This window comes from Oncorhynchus mykiss, chromosome 3 (assembly GCF_057628025.1).
Source record: "Oncorhynchus mykiss isolate SJ-2025 chromosome 3, ASM5762802v1, whole genome shotgun sequence".
Taxonomy (NCBI): Eukaryota; Metazoa; Chordata; class Actinopteri; order Salmoniformes; family Salmonidae; genus Oncorhynchus; species Oncorhynchus mykiss.
Window position 1 is genome coordinate 35,653,311 of NC_143024.1, and position 18,790 is coordinate 35,672,100.

Below are 18,790 nucleotides of genomic sequence, written 5' to 3' on the forward strand. Positions count from 1 at the left end.
ACATGCGGCCAATACAGCGCTGGTATAACAGAAGGGACAAACACAAAAAGATGACCATTTCAATTAGTTGCTGGAGAGAAATACAGTGGTGACCCCTAGCACTTCAAACTCCCAGTGGAGTTCTCCTAGCCACAGTTCACAACCAGGTGTGACGAAGACGCAGGAAGTCAGGAAGCAGGTGCAGTCGGTGAGTTTCATCAGAATGAACATAGAGCGAATACAAAAACAGGAGTAGCATCTGAAGATGAAAACAGAAACAATACTGCCTGATGGGTGATACATCAGAGTGCTAGATAAAGGGGAAGTAATAAGGGTAGTGATGAAGTCCAGGTGTGCCTAATGATGGGGCACAGGTGTGCGTAATGATGAGTTGCCAGGACTGGTATACCAGCGATGTCACGAGCCGGTGCAGGAGTAGACGTGAAACCCGGGTGACTTTGACCCCAGATGCCTTCCTACAGGGATGGGGAGCGGTCTTGAACCAGTCAGTGGTCCATGGTGTATGGTCAGCACCATGGACAATGGCTACATAAACGTACTGGAGCGCCAGGAGGTTCACCTTGCACTCTGGCACTTCCTCCCAGTACTGAGAGGACAACATGTACTGATAAGGACACGGCACACCCTGTCAACCCAGATAAGTGAGCGTACTGTGAATTTTGTACTTATCAACCATCAGTGAGATGGACGTAAATAGTGACCTTCCACTCATGATGCTGTTGCACCCAATTGAAGCCTCATGTTGTAGGTTCTAGCTTTCAGCTTGCTTGTGTATACAGTTGTACGCCACAGTTGAAATATTGTGTTACCCTGTTGAGTAATTATATTATGTTGCATCCTGTGGTGGAAATAAGGACATCCCAGGGACTCATCTGGAATAAGTTAAATGGTGAGTTATCCCACTCTGTTGTCTGAAAGACAGCCTTTCCCATGGGTCGTTTGGTGGCCAGTTACGAAAATGAAAGAAAACGTTGGATTATGGATGTAACCTTGGTTCTCTGAGTAGAGTAATGGGTCGCCAAGTTTTCATGTCGTTCCTCCACCTCCGTGGAGTTCAAGTGAATTAATAGACAGTAGGTCATGCCACACCGCCTTTTATAGTGACAGGTCATGTAGGTACAGTAAGGGTGTGGCGTGACTGTATACATCTTTGCTATTAAGTATCATCACGTGAAGGGGAAGGAGTTCCCATAAGTAATTTGGCGGCCCCTTACTCTACTCAGAGAACCATGGTTACGTCTGTAACCCAACGTTCTATGTATGTACACTGCTTTGTTAAGCATTATGACTTTGTTCACCTAGAATAAACACACAAAAAGACCAGAAAAAGTACAAGAGATTGAAGTAACTGTCAGTGGTGTAAAGTACTTAAGTAAAAATACTTTAAAGTACCATTTAAGTAGTTTTTTTGGGTATCTGTACTTCACTATTTATATTTTTGACTACTTTTACTTTTACTTCACTACATTCCTTAAGAAATATTGTACTTTTTATTCCGTACATTTTCCTTGACACCCAAAAGTACTCGTTACATTTTGAATGCTTAGCAGGACAGGAAAATAGTCCAATTCACGCACTTATCTACCAAACATCCCATGTCATCCCTACTGCCTCTGATCTAGCGGACTCACTAAACCAACATGCTTTGTTTGTAGATTATGTCTGTGTTACGCCCTGATTTGTTTCACCTGTCTTTGTGCTTGTCTCCATCCCCCTCCAGGTGTCGCCCATCTTCCCCATTATCCCCTGCGTACTTATACCTACCTGTGTTTTCTGTTTGTCTGTTGCCAGTTCTCTTGTTTGTCAAGCTTACCAGCGTTTGTCCTGTCAGCGCCTGTCTTTTCCCAGCCTCTCCTTTTCCTGTCCTCCTGGTTATTGACTCTGCCCGTCCCTGAGCCTGCCTGCCGTCCTGTACCTTTGCTCCTACTCTGGATTATCGACCCCTGTCTATCTTGACCTGTCGTTTGCCTGCCCCTGTGGTTATTATAAACATTGTTACTTCACACATTCTACACTCGGGTCTTACGTTGATCCCTGATGGTCTGAGTGTTGGAGTGTGACCCTGGCTTTCCGTAAATTAAAAAAAACAAGATAATGGTGCCATCTGGTTTGCTTAATTTAAGGAATTTGAAATGATTTCTACTTTAAGAATATTTTAAACCAAATACTTTTACTTTTACATGAGTCATTTTCTATTAAATGATATTTTACTCAAGTATGACAGTTGGGTACTTTTTCCACCACTGGTAACTGTCTAGGGAAAGTCTAAGTTTTAAAAGTTTATATTCTGTTAACACATATCCCAAATAATGGAAAAAAAACACTTGTATCTCAAACAGACCACTTCAAAAAATGCTTGCTAGTTCCCCATAGAGGATGATGAGCTGGCCAATCAGCGGTCTACTATCATTAATATTTTTAATGATCGGTATACGCCCACACCATTCTGTTGGGGTACTCCCAAAATGTTCCCAATCTAATCCAATTGTATTTGTCACAAGCGCCGAATACAACGGGTGTAGACTTTACTGTGAAAGGCTTATTTAAGAGTCATGCAGCGTTAAAATGTACGAAAAAATGTATAAATAATAATTCACTAAAAATGTAATAAAACAAGAAATAGTAACACAATAAAATAACGAGGCTATATACCAGTACAGAGTCAATGTGCAGGGGTATGAGGTAATTAAGGTAATATGTACATATAGGTAGGAATAAAAGTGACTAGGCAATCAGGATATATAATAAACAGAGTAGCAGCAGCGCATGTGAAGTGTGTGAAAGAGTATAAAAAAGTGTGTGTGTGTGTTTGGCGTGTATGTGTGTGTTGGAGTGGTGCCATCTGTAGTGTGTATGGGTATAGTCTAGTGAGTGTGCATAGAGCCAGTGGAATTTTAAAAATAAATAAATAAAACAGAAAAGCTGCTTTTTAACATACTTCATTACCATTTTTTTAAATGAAAACTATTTTACACTTAGTAATTAATTATAGGCCATATTTGATAGAAATCTAGAAACACTGGACAGTTACTTTAAGGCTGAAGCTTGACTTCAGTATCTTATGGGTGATATCATCAGAGTGGGAAACATGAGGTGAGGTGAACCGTACTCATCACTAGGTGTGTCACTACCTGCTGAGCATCGATGTGATCAGTTTGCTCAGAGAGGGGGGGGGATGACCTAATACCCGAGAAAAGCGATGAAGTCATAGCCACCTGACTCATATTCCCAGCTGAGACTAGCTTTGTGTGTGTGTGTGTGTGCACAAGAGAGAAAGTGAGTGAGTGTATGCCTGTCCAGGGAGTTGTTGGGGAGGATCATGCCTTTAATAGCAAAAGAGGGTGTTGAATAAACCTTGGTGTGGATATGTTTGTCACACCAATCCTACCACTCTCCTGTTAAACACATTCCCTCACATACAGTAAATGGAGCTTGCCTTGTAGTGAGAGAAACACATTAACAGCCTCACTTACAGAGAAGTTTTATGGGGCTGTATTTATGGATTGCCGTTCATTGAGAAAATGCTGCCGTTTCATTGACAACTTCTACCGTGTTCAGTGAACAAACACAATCAATTGGAGAAAGTCAGAGACAAATAAAACCAGCAAAGACCCGGTTTAAGTGAATAACATGATAAGTGTCATGTTTGTCTGAGTCAAGCTAACTGATTATGGTTTATGTGAAATAATCTGCAATATTAAACTGATCCTCTTACCGAGGATTCTATTGCCGTCTTGTCTGCGCAAAGATGTTGCAACGCAGGGCTTTTTAGGCTATAGTCGGCTTAGAATGAGATATTAGTGCATGATATGACATGGTGACATCATATGCAGGACGTGTTACGTCATCCACAAGTGCTGGTTCACTGTATGACATCAGCATGAGGCGCCAGGCCAACATCTCCATTGTGCTCATAGCATCATTCAGGCGACAGCAGGGGAACCAAACATGTCATGAAAGGACATCTGGACATGAAAGTCAAAGGGATGCCCCTTGGGGGTTTCTTAAAGACGTCTTTACACTCCATTAAGTCCACTTTGAAAGACAGACACTGTCCATAGGTGGATACGGTGTTTGCATGGGTTGTTGGACAAAGAGATTGGTGTCTGTCTCTGTGGCACAGTAAACCAAAGCACGTCCCTACAGATGCAGCTTCCCTTTCAGAGGATGCAGAAGGGAGACAGGCCTAATCAAACAGCCAGATGGTCAAGATCCTTGAGAGTTTTTTATGTGGGCATGTAACATGACCTCAGCACTCTGGGTTTTATCAAGCATCCTCCATACACGCACAGCTGATGAGTTCGTACACTCAAACTACTAGCTAATAACGTCTGGATGTAAACCAGGCCTGCTGTGTCTGAACTTTTAGCAGCATACTGAGTGAAACTTGTACTGGGGGTGGGGTCAGATCCGGGTCTCTAAATGTAGGTTTAAAGAGAGAAATAAAGTAAGGAACACAGTATTATCACAAACAGGCCCATAACCCAGACAGACTGGGATGGGGGGAGGGATTATCCCTGATCAGTCCTCATTATTGATTGGGCCTTGGGCTCCCTGCAGACCCCATTAATGGAGGCAGATGACCTCTTGGACAACACCGGCTCTGTGTGTCACTGAGAAACTGTCCCTTCTCCAGTGTCTGCCCCAGAGCCTCTCCCCCCATCCTCACACTCTCCCCAGTTCTCAAGCCTCTCCGCTGGGTTAGGGGATACATACCCCCCAGTCCTTTATTCATCCCCAACAATCAGGCTGTTGGTGCTGTTGTTGTCATAGTTGCATTGGGGTTAGGTGGACTAATACAGAGTTTTGAAATCCTGTATTCCTTTGTACATATTAGTTCCCCTCTCCTCATGGGCCAGCCTTGGGAGAGTTTAGACTCTCTACTATGATTATGCACAGGTGCACCTGAACTGACCTTTGTTGTGACAATGTCTTTCAACACATGACATAGCCTACTCATCTGTAGTGACTCAGTCAGTGTCTCATGTGAACAGAAGAGAACGTTTGGGGATTTCAATCAAATGTCTTTACAAGGGATTCATTTAACTATTTACTAATTACAGAGATTATGGATGAAAAAATGTGCTAATCTGCAAACTCTGGCACATTTACAGTACATTGATGTGAACACTGAAATGTTTACTGATACATGCAAACTGTCCCTGCTAAATAAATGGCATATAACTATATAATTAAATTATTCAACAATTATTCATTCAGTAATTGTTTCTCAGTTTCAAACATACTCAGATTGTAATGGTTGTAAAAACAATTATGGCATAAACATCATCATGGTTATAAATGAGTGTTTTTATCAATGTATTAGGCTAAACATTCATTATGAACACGTATTCCTGCTCTATTACCACATTATTAGGTATAGTTATTGTATAGGGAATTGTGCCCATGAAATGAGTGGCAGACTGTCTTGATCACATACCCAGTCTGTCACATCCCAAACGAAGGAGAGTTGTTGTTGTTATCAGTAGTGTAATGCATGACAAGGCCACATACAGTATATGGTGACAAGTGATTAATTGAACTCACTCAGTGGGGTTCAAGTCCTCAGATAATCTGTCTAAACCAGTCCAGCCAAACCATATCCCCCCATGAGAATACAAAGAGACCATCAAATCGTCCGATGATATTCATAAACGGTTAGGCTAACTATAGTTTTGTCAGTGCTGAACATATCACCCATTTGAGGGTGGCTTTTGTGACAAACGTCAAGGTTTCCACAGTTAGTTCGAAGGACACCAGAAACAGGAAGATAACATAATTGCTTATGCGAGATGCACAGTCAGAAGTAATGGAAACAGTCAATTACCGATCAAATGAACCGTATCATCGTTGGTAAGAGAGCAAGCACAGTGATTACCCCCACAGTTTGCCACAGCCCTGCCATGCGCACCCACACTGCGCCCGCGACAGGCACTATAGGCTACATTAAAGATAGGATACTGTTCCGTTCCATTTCACTATTGAGAGTTATTGAGAGTTTGTTTTGCTCACTTGTGAAATGAGACGTTGGCGACCGTTTAAATTAAAACACTGGAGATGAATTAATTAATTAATTGTACTATTATTTGTATTATTATTATTACTACTAAGCACATGTGTCTTTGTGTTATTATACAACCATGCCGCCAGGCGTGGCTTCTCTAGAGGACATTTTGGTATGTAGATTTCGCGAGGCAAACGCGGTTCTTTGTTCGCGCCAGGCAAGCAATGCTGCAAGCAAGAGCTCTGCTTACGGGAAATATGTAAGGACCTTATTTAAGATCCCTGCTGCACAGGGTCTGCAACGCCTGTCTGACAACTCCCTTTCTCCTCTCCTCTCCTCTCCTCCTCACCCCCTCCTCCTACGTTACAGCCCCCATGCGCAACGGCGCCCGAGACAACAACGCGGTGACCTGCCGCAACCCACGACGAGTGGGGTGGGCGGACCCCCGAAATGTCACTTAACTCTTTCATTCACGATAGTAAGAATAACGCAAATCCTACCCATACGGTGAACGAAGTCGTTAAGATTCCACAAATAAACTCCATCCAAAGTCCATCCATCCCTCCATAGGCTACTGCTGTGCGTCCCACCATAGACAATACAACATTGGAAATATACCAAAACAGTACACTCTGGTGCCCAAATAGTCACTTGAATCGGGAAACAATCCTAAATGGATCCACTTTTGACATGTTATTGAGGGGCAATTGTTAGGCTATAGTCCATGCATCCTTGTGTAAGTAGCATACAGTACAAAGACCGTTGCGGTCTTGCATTGCAGGGATGGGGAATGAGTAGCGTGGCTTGGATCGAACGCATGGCTGATATGGACAAAGAAAAGGTGGAGGAGATATTTTTATAGTTTTTTCTATACGTGGGGAAAAACGCGGGGGTTGGTTTCTGAGATGCCACAGGCTTGGGAACCTGAGACGGAATGGTATAACGGGAGGACGGCTCTTTTTGTCTCAGCAAGGAGGGGACTGTATACCAGACGGGGTGGAGTGATACATTGCCTAGCCCCTCTCGGTGCAGACGGCCTTGTGTCCCGTTTGCCTAGAGCTGGGAGAATACTGTATCGCAAGTAGGCCTATAGCAGGCAGAGAGAGGGGCCGGTCTATGGGAGGGACTAGCGCAGAGGGAGAATTGGAAGAAGGAGGGGGCGGGGAGGCGGCACGGGTGCTGTTTCTCCAGTCTCTTTCCCCTGTCTTTGTCTCACACTCTTTTGTTAGCCATGCCTAGCCTGCTGGTTCTAGCAGGGATCATGGAGAAAAATGGGGGCTACGGCGGGGATCTAGCCGGCTCCGGGTTCGGAAGCGAAGGTCTCCTAGTGCCACCCGACGAGGAAGAAGACGACTCCCGTGCCCTGAGGGTCGCGCTGGGCCAGCTGTCTCTACTGGGGCTTGGTGAAGGCGAGGACGGTGGCGGGGCTCCTGGAACGGGAGTACAGGATCGGAGTAACAATAACAATAACCATCACAACCATACCAATAATATTGGCGGAGGTGGTGGTGACACAGGGCTTTTGCAAGGGAAGAACAAGTTATGTGTCCTGTACGAGGGTTCAAGTGAGACGAAAGGACGAGGCTGCAACATAACAGAATGCGTCCCCGTGCCCAGCTCAGAACATGTGGCCGAAATAGTGGGGAGACAAGGTAAAGATTCCAACCAAATGTTCCTATTGAAAGTTATGTTGCTGTTCTGAGCTAAATGTGTCTCCCAGTAGTTTGTAGGGTGTTTTGATAATGCTCTAACTGTTACGTTAGCTGGTGTTATTGATATAGAAAAGGGAGTGGTGTTATTTTTTGTTGTATTCTACCACTCTTTGACCATGGTAACAAATCTGTTTCAAGTTAACATACAGTGGCAGAAACTGCAACATTGTTGCAACTAGGCTCGGTTCTATTGTCCGTCTAGTAAATTTCAAATGTGTGGAGACACAAAGCAGGACTGTAACCGTTACCTCATGGGCGCATTATTCTACATCCAGCCATCAATGTCAGCTCACAGACGCACACTTCAGGCAGGGATAGCACTTGCTTCCTTTGTCGTCTGAACGCGCGAGACTGTTAAAAAAAACCGCAACGTGCTACGGGTAACGGAGGAATCTCGTTCGTCCTGAAATGTTTACAAATGATTTATTCTCTTTATTGTGAATATAACTTGTATTTGAGTAACGATTGGCGTTTTCAAGCTGTTGTTTTCGGTTTCGTAAATTCTAATTATGTTCATTGTTTTTGTTGCTGACTGCCCCAGTGACACAATTAGACAATGGCAAAAGTGTTTCTGTTTTCTATTTTCTTGAGCAGTTTAAAAGTGAATTCCCAGATTTAAGATGGATATATCTGTGTATTGAGTAATTGTCGAAGACCTCAACATGAACTTGAATGACAGCAGCTGTCAAACAAAGGTGTGAAAGTGAGAGGGGGGTGAGGGGAGGGGTACATTATTAGGCAGTGTTATTCCTATGATCATAGGAATCGAAGCGTGACTCAGCCAGAAGTTGAACCAACGTGTCGAGTTGAATGTTGTGTGGTTCTTCTATTTTCTGATATAAGATAAGAACAAATAATAACAAAATATGTGGCCTTTTTAAAACCTATTGCCCATATTGTTATTGTGATCAACTCAAAATGGCTATTTATCAGACTGTAAATATATTGATTCTCCAGATTGCTTGTAACCTGTCCAACTCTCAGAACCAGCAGCTCAAGGTTGTTGATTTTTATTTAGTTATTTGTGCTACGTTGGTTTTTTGTTTGACTGCACCTATTGTTGAGTGGCTCTGTTGTGATGAGTCCAAAAGATACAGAGGGGTTGGTTAGACAAGCAAGGATAAATGGGTGGGTCAGAGGCACTGGGCACTGAAAGGGAGTCACACCCAGACACCCAAACCAAGGGCCCCCTTACCTAATGGGAGGGGAGGGGAGGGGGGGGGGGGGGTGGTAGGTAAGGGAAACCAATTCAGCCAGTGAATCCTAATTCATGTTTTTGGGGTTACACAAATTAACAGGTCCCCACAATGTCAAGTGGGTCCAAGGCAACAGAGACCATTTGCTTCAACTCCATTTTTCCACAGAGGTGGGGATCTGGTTTTTGTAGTGCCGTTAAGTGCCCTCATCTTCCTGTGCGTCTCCTGTCGTTACTCTGAAGTGTTTTAATAGGGTAACTGAAGACAGCCGGAGGGTGGATCCACTGAGCACAAGTGAAGCAGAGGGCTTTGTGTTGACTGAGAAGTGCTGATTTGGGGGATTTGGGATGAGCTCCTTTTGATTCAGGGTCTCGTTAGTTAGTTCACATTTAACGCCCTCTTTCCCAGGGTCGACTACTGCCTGGTGAATCTGGCAAGTTAATGTCCTGTCCTGGAGAGGCAAATATTAGCGTTTTGTCCTTTGTCAAAGTCATTTGAATTGATTCTGGAGGATGATTTTGTGTCGTCTAGGGCTGTATCATTACGACTTTAGGTCAAGGGTGGGTTTGCTGTGCATGCGCCACTAACAATGCACACAGTACTGGAAAGCATGCTCTCCAAATGACAGACATGGCATACAGTTGTGGAATGATCTAGAATGCTCTTTGTCATTTGCCTGAAGGAAATTGTAAAGGTTCCAGTGGAGTACTTTTCTTTGTCTCCTCTGTTCATAGTTGTAAGTTTTACGTCGCCTATTGGTCTCAACTTAACTTACGTCGCCTATTGGTCTCAACTTAACTATCTATTCACCTTCCTGCTACAAAGGATCACAGAAACGTACATCTATCCTAAGTTAACACATGGTTTAATATAATAACGTTGTGGTTATTACATGAGTTATAACCATCATACTTATTATAAAGCTTGAGTGTTCCATCTAACACCATCATGCTTGAACCCCGACTAGTATCATCACCGCCATCGTCCTCAATAAATAAATAATACATGTAGTTTGAACTCTTCGGCCCTTAGAGCCTCACTGAGTCACTCAGTCAGTGCCATCCAGGCTTCGGAAAGTTAGTGCCCTAGTAAGTGGGGCTATTTAGTAGCATTAGGGGAGCACATTTCCCTCGGTTAGAGGTGATCATGACATTTGATCCACACTGCTAAAGTCCCTGCCCAGGGACTGCAGTTGAAAATAAGCAGGTTGACTAAAACTGGCACTTTTACAGTAATGTTGATTAATGTGCACTGTCCCTGGTAAAACAACATTTAATAAAGTAAGTCAAGTAAAGTGCATTTAGGCTACTGATGTAATGGTGTGCTGTGATTTGTAGTGCTACTCAGAAAGACGAGCTGAGACCTGACCATTGAATAAATTGATAGTTATTGTTACCAGACCACGGACATACATACGCCTCTTAAAGACCCTGCTAAGGGGAGACACTCAGGGATTCTTAGGGGTGGAACATTAACTTGCATTTCAGAATGAGAACGGTAGCTGCACACCTGCGTGTATATGTCACCACAGGCTGCCGTAGTGGGGCGTTACGTACCGTTTCCTGTTGGGTGTAATATACAGAGTACGGCTGTGTTTACCATATCCCTCTTGACCTCAAGTGCTCTTAACAACCCTACTCTACAATTACATTTTTTTTTATTCCCCTCTTTGTATTATTACAACGTCTCAGTATTAGAGACTTAAGGTAATTTGACACGAAATAGCATTCACCTGTACTCGCTCAGATCTAGGATCTCGCTAAAAGCACTTAATATAGTCAGCCTTTACACACTGATCAAAAACAGAGCAAATGCACTGCAATAAACGACCCAAAAATGATGTATGGGTGAGCCGGAGGTACCAGACTTGTCAGTTCAAGGGGAGGGGCTTGTTGTTCGTGGCAACACTGTTGAATGCATCCATAACTGTAGCCATAGCACAGAATAGTTCTGATGTCCTTTGGAAACAGGTACAATATCTCATCTGTTTATCAATGTTTGTACATAGGAAATCAAATAAAGGGGTATTCTAAAAATACTTTGACGTCTACAGTCTCTTCAATTATTTCAGATTGTACAGCCGATTGAGACTTGATGCCATGTGAAAACATGCGACTTAGTAATGATAATCAATGCAGAAATGGAAAAAAAAAAGTGTAATACTGTAAAATGTTGTAAAGGGGATAAAGACTGGTGACCATTTCTGGACTGTCTAAAAACTCTGAAGTTGCGAGCATTTTAGACCAAAATTTGCCATCTTTTAAAAAGGTATGTCAAAGGTCAACTATCAATTCTGTCTTTGTTTCCATAGAAGAGGAAAACATAAAAAAAGCTTTGTATTACCAAGTAGTAGTAACAATCTCAGCTATTTCAAATTCCTTATATTTGAAAATTGAACAGAAAATTGAATTCATTGTGACCTTGGCCATTTTCAAACTTTGCCTTTTTGTTTCTGCAGGTTGCAAGATCAAAGCCTTGCGGGCCAAGACCAACACCTACATCAAGACCCCTGTGAGGGGCGAGGAGCCTGTGTTTCTCATCACGGGCCGAAAGGAGGATGTGGCCCTGGCCCGGCGCGAGATCATCTCTGCCGCCGAGCACTTCTCCATGCTCCGAGCGTCTCGCAACAAGCTTGGCGTGTCCTTCAGCGGTTCCCCGCCTGCGCCCCTGCCGGGCCAGACCACCATCCAGGTGAGGGTGCCCTACCGCGTGGTGGGGCTGGTGGTGGGGCCCAAGGGTTCCACCATCAAACGCATCCAACAGCAAACCTGCACCTACATCGTCACCCCTAGCCGAGACCGTGACCCTGTCTTCGAGATCACGGGATCACCCAGCAACGCCGAGAGGGCCCGTGAGGAGATCGAGGCGCACATCGCATTCCGAACGGGAGGTCTGCATGACCACAACAATGAGAATGACTGCTTGGGGCCGGATGGCAGCAGCCCAGTAGGCTCCGGGGGTCTGGAGAGCCGCCTGCAGCAGGTGTGGGGTCTGCAGGGAGACCAGCGCAAGCCATTGACCAGTAGCTTCCGCCAGAACTTCTCAGATGCCATGGTTGGAGGAGGGGAAGGAGGTGGGGTAATCTTTAGCAAGGGCAACTTCAACAGCCCTGGAGAGAAGCCCTGCTCCTACTTTGGCTCGGAGGGCACCCAGAGTTGGGGAGACCCAGACTACCCAAAACAGGTGGCCTTCTATGCCCAGCAGCGCTCCAAGAGCTTTGGAGGCCTGCCCCTGCCCCTGACCAGACTCTCTCCAGGCCTTTCTGACCCCTGTGGAGGGAACAACGGCAACTCCTCGGGCACCAGCATCACTATTCTGTCTGGCTCGCCTCATGCCCAGGCCCGCCGTGCCCACAGCGAGCCAACCTCGGGCGTGGGGTTCCCTGGACGCCTCCCTGTACCGGACTCGCCACCGGCAATCCTCCGGGACTGCATGACCTGCTTCGAGAGCAAAGTGACGGCTGCCCTGGTGCCCTGCGGCCACAACCTCTTCTGCATGGAGTGTGCCATCCGCATCTGTGAGCTCAACCATCCAGAGTGCCCGGTGTGCCACACCCTGGTCTCTCAGGCTATCCGAATATTCTCCTAAAAAACACCACGTCAGTTTTTATCATTCGTTTTATCACAGTGTTTGTTTGACAATTATTTACTATTATTATTATTATTATTATACTTTTCTCAGAAAATTTTAAACAAACAAGCAGATATTTTAGAAGGCACTGCTTGCTTTACTAAAAAGTATAAGAAATATTTTGACTTTTTTCTTTTATATATATATATATATACATATATATTTTATAAAAGTTTTGTTTATAAGAAAAGTATAGTACCTAGCATTTTTTCTGTTTTTTTTTACTGCTGCTGTTTTCATTCACGAATCACAGTGTGGGCGGAGTAGTAGGAACGTGAACAGTTTACGATTCAGATTTATTTTACCATGAAGTTGTTTTATATGGAGGAAAGGAAGGAGGTGATCATTGAGGTTCAGTTTAACTCCCTGGTATCTTATCTGTAACTGAATGATATAGGAAGTCAAAATCAAACAGAAGGAAAAATATTTAATCTTTCATTGCACCTTACAATCGTCTTAGTTTCGGATAGTCAGATTAATGATTGTCAATCATCCAGAAAAATGACGTAGCTGATGAAAAGGTAAATCCCCCAATGTGGCAACAACAAAAAATGGAACAAACTGTGATATTGTCATTGAAAGTCTAAATTTGTTCCAATCGAAAGACAGACTATTCCATCATTGTCACCTTTCTGACATTTGTATCCCTTTACAAGCTCGTTGTTATACCTGGTAGTCCTCCCTAAACACCTGTAAGAATGGTAACAATATAGGACAGAATAGCAGACAAACGCCTTTCTTCATGCACATATGTTTTATAGATTTCGTTTTTCACAAAGAGGTGAATGAATGCTACACATTGTATTGCTGAAATGTTCACTTCTGTTACACCTTGAATATCACTGCAGTTTGGTGAAAAGTTTCAGCGATGCCTGTTCCTCGTGGCACTTGAAAAGCATGTTTATTTCGCCGGTGTTAAGCACTGATTTCATTTGTGAGGCCAAAAGCCTTGGAATTCTTCCAGTTGGCTAATTTGGGAGAATCGTCTCCCCGACGGACTAGTTTCAAAGCCAACTAATACCCACTTTATTGTCTTATGTGGTAATTTAGCTGTTATCTGAACGATGTAGGACAAAAACGAGAGCCACTTTTGACAGGCATCTCTCTGAGGTTTGCGCAGTTAGAGCGTCAGCCATTAGAGTGGACAGAAGCTGAGGAAAACACTGAGCTGTTCTCTGAATTGGTAATAGAGTGTGCCTAAATGGGCGAAAAGCTCCTAGAATACAGTACCACCATCCACAGAGCTCCCTCGCCACCCCCGTCCAGCAGCTTTGTATTTTAGCTCAGAGGCCTATAATTATCAGAGCTGTGCAGGAGCAGGTGTTTAATAGCGCACTGTGGATGTGACCTCAACTTTGAGGTCTTTTTTAGCCCCCTCTTTTTCTATTTTCTTTGGGAGTCCCCCCCCCCCCCCTGCTTACTGTTCGATCGCTGGCTATTGAAGGTAGTAATGACTGCAGCCGACCCACAATGCATTGCTTCCCTGTGTGGGGCGTATTGTCTATGCCCAGTGGTGGCGTGGGCCCGGAGTGCTTGGACACGGCCCGGAGAGACTCATTGATAATTAGGCAAATTGTCCGGTCCAGGTGCGGACTGTGCGGGGGAACCTGGTGCTGACCGCCCCATCCCTCTGTCACAGGCACAGAAGGTCCAGTCTGGGTGCAGCTGGGCGAATGGGACCCCTCCTTCCATATCCCCCTCCCTCTTTCCTTCTCTGCTGCTCTGAGCTATCCCTACTGGGGAGAGGGGCCTCCTTTGTCCCAACACTCAGGAAAAAAGCAGCATATTTCAGGCTGCCAGCTCTGAAATGAGAGTGAGGGGACTGGAGAAAGAAAGGATATCAACAGTGTCAGTAGATACAGTAATTACCTAGTGTAAATTCTGCCACACAGATCCAATTCTTTGACATTTCCCACTGAACTAGATGTCTCCATGTGTTCTCAATAAGATAAGGGTTTGAAAGCATGCAGACATATATCATTTAAGAGTACGAGGAGTCTGATCACTTGGAGTTCATCACCCCACCCCAATTTGGATGGAGGCCTTTGTGACAGAGAGCGAGCGCAGATCGAAGTTTCCATAGAGAGCCCCCCCCCTTTATCTCCCGTCTGTATGGGACATCCTGCAGCTGCCCACTCACCACAATCACACAGGCTTAGCCAATGGCAGGCTAGCACTGGGCCTTCAGAATGAAATCAGACGATTGTAATTGACAGGAAAGCGGAGGAAACGCCCCATTTAGCCACCACTCATGCTGAATCAAATTACACACCCTTTGCCTCTGCCTTAGCCCCAGCCTGGGGATTTCAGAGGGAGGGAGGGGGGATTAGAGCCGTTGGAGGATAAGAGGGGGGCTTTTGGGGGTGGAGAGAGAGATGGCTGCTCCCAAAAAAAAGAGAACCTGCAGATCTAGTCTTTGTGAGAGGGGTCATTTCTGTGTCTTCAGTGAAGGGGTAGTTAGAAGGCTGCTGCCTCATGTTTGCTGGTGGTGGCAGGTGAACAAGGTGATTCAGCTGCTCTCCCACTAACACTGCATCAGATCGCTCTATTGCGTTATTTCAGGAGAACACTTTTGCTCAACTTCTGTCCATCAAAATATGGTGAATAGTTACGATAGACTGTTGTCCCTAGTCTAGGCCGCAACAGAGCCCACTTTTCCCCCATTGTATTGTCAGCAGACCACTCCTGTTGTCCGTGGACTGTGAAGAAATTGTACTTTCAGAGTATCTAAATTCTATGACATATATAGAAATTAATTTAATATTTATGAATGGGGAGAACTGCACAGTGGTTTGGTCTGAACTTTCAATGACAATTTCAAGGCAGTATAACGCTGTTAAATGAATATAGTATTTTCTATTCTTTTTTATTTTGTTTTAAGCCTTAATATTTTGTATTAAAATATTAATATTGCTTTCACTTTGGCATGAAAGTTTAGTGACATACAGTAGGCCTTCAATAGTATTGCCCCTTAAAAAAAACTTTAACGTAACTATTTGTCAGAAAAGAATGTGAATCAACCGGGTTGGGTGGGATTAAATGGAATTGGGAAATTAGGCTCATAAAGACTTTACATTAAAATATAGAGTAAAGCACCTTATGAGAAAACACATAATTAATACCAAACTGACCGCTGATGGTGAATATTTCTTCATAGATTTTGAAAGCCATGCACATACTGTAAGGTTTCCCTTTCATGTTTTTCTAATATAATTATTGTTATTCCTTGTAGTAGTGGTATTATGGGAGACCTCTCATCCATTCAGTCAGTACTGATGACTTGGTTGAGTTTGCACTGGTTTAATGAGGGCTTTTTAGAGAGTCTCACTGTTTTAGAGGCTGTGGGAGAAATTTGCATTGTGCTTTATGAGAAAGGATTCTGCGCATCTGTGTATATATATATCAGTAATTTACGTCCAGTCAAATGCCTGCTATATAAGTGGGATTTTGATTATTTTTACAAGGTGAAAATATCATTTTGAATTTGTTTGTTTATGGACTTTGAAGATTACTTTGATTTATATATATATATATATATATATATATATATATATATATATATATATATATATATATATATAATGTCCCCTCATCCTTAAACATAAATACGTATATTGATAGGCTACTTATATGTATGGATCTAATACACTTAAGCATTTCATCAAGTCAAATATATAGATAAGAATACCACATACTGTAATGATGAATACAGGGCTGTATTGATGTTTCCACTGACATATACCGATACATTCTCTCAAATATGTAAAGACATGTGTTCTAAAATATTCCTAGATCCTTTTGGATGAATCAGGTTTTATGTACATTAGGATGAAAAGCAATAATGTCAATACTGCAACAGTAAACAAAAGAGCCAGTTTAGTAAGTTCAAAGAATTCAGCGCCATCCATAACACAACCTTGATTCATTTGGATATTATTCCATTTTTGTCTATCTTCTAAAAACGCTGGATTTATGCCAATTTAGGATGAGAAATGTAATTAATTAGTATCGGTTTCAGGCACAAAGCATGTTTTTGTTGCTTTCCTACGTCTTGCTTTTAGTAATTTTTGACTGCTTAATCCCGTCTTTTTAACATTGAATATTAATAAGACTGCAAGCATACCTCAAATACAGGGTGTGCCAACACCAGTGCAACCTCAAGAGTTCCTCTTAGTATCTGTGGAATTTTGAGAACACAATACCTATTATTTGGAAGAAACCAATTGCATTGTAAAAGTAAGCTTTTCAGTGTACATACAATGCTTTTCAGGAACATAACATGAACAATTGAGGCATTTCCTGTCTGTCAAAAGCAGGAACTCATAACTCCTATGGTGATAGATTGGTGTTTAAGTGACAACTTAAATCACACACTAAAGTAGACGCAATGGTAAGACAGAAGGTTGGATTATTTGCATAGGATCTGTCTAAGACCTCTTCCATATGAACGTATACTGATGCCCAATGCATTGAGCCAAACATTTTCATCACTTGACAAAGTAGCATTTATTTAACATGTATTACTCTGTATTTATTCATGTTTAGGGAGAAACATTTATAGTTACCATAAGCATATTTTGAGAATATATTTCAGTTTTTAGATTGGTTCCAAAACATGTTTTGTAACTGATTTGATGGCACAATTTAATTATTTCTTTATGCTGTCTGTTATAAGTAGTTGTCATTATCCAGCTTTTAGCTGATTTAAAATAAAAGGTCAAAAGGTAGCCAAAGAACAAAACCTTGGGAGAGGTTCGAGGACATCGATTGGAATTATATTGCTGATCATAAGCTTACAATTCTACGAATGTTAACACATTTCACCCTTATCATAGTTTGGATTTATTGATGAAGGTGGCTGAGGTCAATACAATAATAATCAGCGTTTGTTTTTAATAACCCACTAGTGATAGTTTTGTCAAAAGTCGTACAGCATACAAGCTTCAGTCAATATCTGTGAAATGGAGCTTGTCTCAATAAAGACATCCTGTTTCAGTTTGGTCTTGTTTTATGCTACAGTAGCTTCAGTGATCAACTACCCAATCACTGCCCAAAGACACCAATCTTAATGCGTCACCCTCTTACGTTGTATTTATATTGGTATTATTGCCAACTTAGATTTATAAATAATTATGTCAATAAGTTTTGTTTCATCATCACAGCTGTTAATGTGAAAAGGCTAAACTTGTCTTGGAAAGTTGATGTTTCTTCAGAATGGGGCAGGAAAACATACTAAATTAGAAAAGGAAGGGGTAGAGATATGTATTTGTTTACAATTCTGTTCAAATTCATGTTGAATTGCAGCTGAAGGGCTAGATTCGTCTCAAAGACCCCAGACTGAACAATAGTTGAATAATGCATAAGAAAGTTGTTAAGATTACACAAATACCCTGCAGTAGCTTTGTTAGAGTTTAAAAAAACAATACTGTGGTTTTCATTTAATATTGTTTATAGTTAACTTTATTCACCATGTCAAAGTATGATAGTTGAAGTTCAGTACAGTACATAAGAGTAACAGTAAAATTAAGATCCCATGGCATTAACATATTTCATCAACATAACCACAAGGTGTATAAATAGCTTTAAAGAAATTAAGATGGACATATATTTAATTCCATATATTTACCTTGAGGTGTAATTGATATAGAAATTCAAATAATGACTGTCTTATAAGATGAGGTATAGCTTGATATATGCACCCACTCTACCAGAATATGAAGTACTCCACTTCCTTTAGTGGAGAAACAAAGATGGCGGTGAGATAACTCTTAGGGGGATGTCTATTTCATTAACCATTTTTTTCAATTGTTAGTGTTCTTTACAATATATTAAAGTAACCATAGAAACTCTGAACAGTTTTCTTCTCTTTAACAAATGTACAACTCTTTATGCATTATGTATAACAATAATAGCACCCCTTTCAAGGAGTGATAGGAAATCCTTTAAATTGATGCACTTAAGCAATTATTCCGACCTATCATAATCACAAGATGAGCAAGTAATGCATTTGAATGTAAAATAAATTACCAGTGCACTCCTTTTACCTATTGGTTTATACATTTTAAGTGAGCTGAAAATAAATTGTGAGAAGGTTTCATCGCAGTCTATATTTGAGTTCATCCACATACATTTATAGAAAGCAACTTAAAAATAATAATACTATTACAGTTTCTTAAATCTATTTTGCTAACATGGGTTATTATTTCATAGAAAGACGGGGAATAAGTCAGTTTCTGGATGTTATTTAT

General features: G+C 42.2%; 1 protein-coding gene across 1 annotated transcript; it reads left to right on the top strand.

Moving 5' to 3' along the window:
• Positions 1-7,138: 7,138 nt before the first annotated feature.
• On the top strand, positions 7,139-18,395 carry LOC110514930 (RNA-binding protein MEX3A). The gene is made up of 2 exons (XM_021594059.3): positions 7,139-7,656; positions 11,371-18,395. Exons 1-2 carry the CDS (start codon positions 7,236-7,238, stop codon positions 12,498-12,500), a joined length of 1,551 nt encoding a protein of 516 aa, XP_021449734.1. The 5' UTR covers positions 7,139-7,235; the 3' UTR covers positions 12,501-18,395.
• Positions 18,396-18,790: the final 395 nt, after the last annotated feature.

Coding starts and splice junctions, on each gene's coding strand:
- LOC110514930 (XM_021594059.3), top strand. CDS start 7,236: ATGCCTAGCCTGCTGGTTCTAGCAGGGATCATGGAGAAAAATGGGGGC. Junction 7,657..11,370: donor CGAAATAGTGGGGAGACAAG/GTAAAGATTCCA, acceptor TTGTTTCTGCAG/GTTGCAAGATCAAAGCCTTG.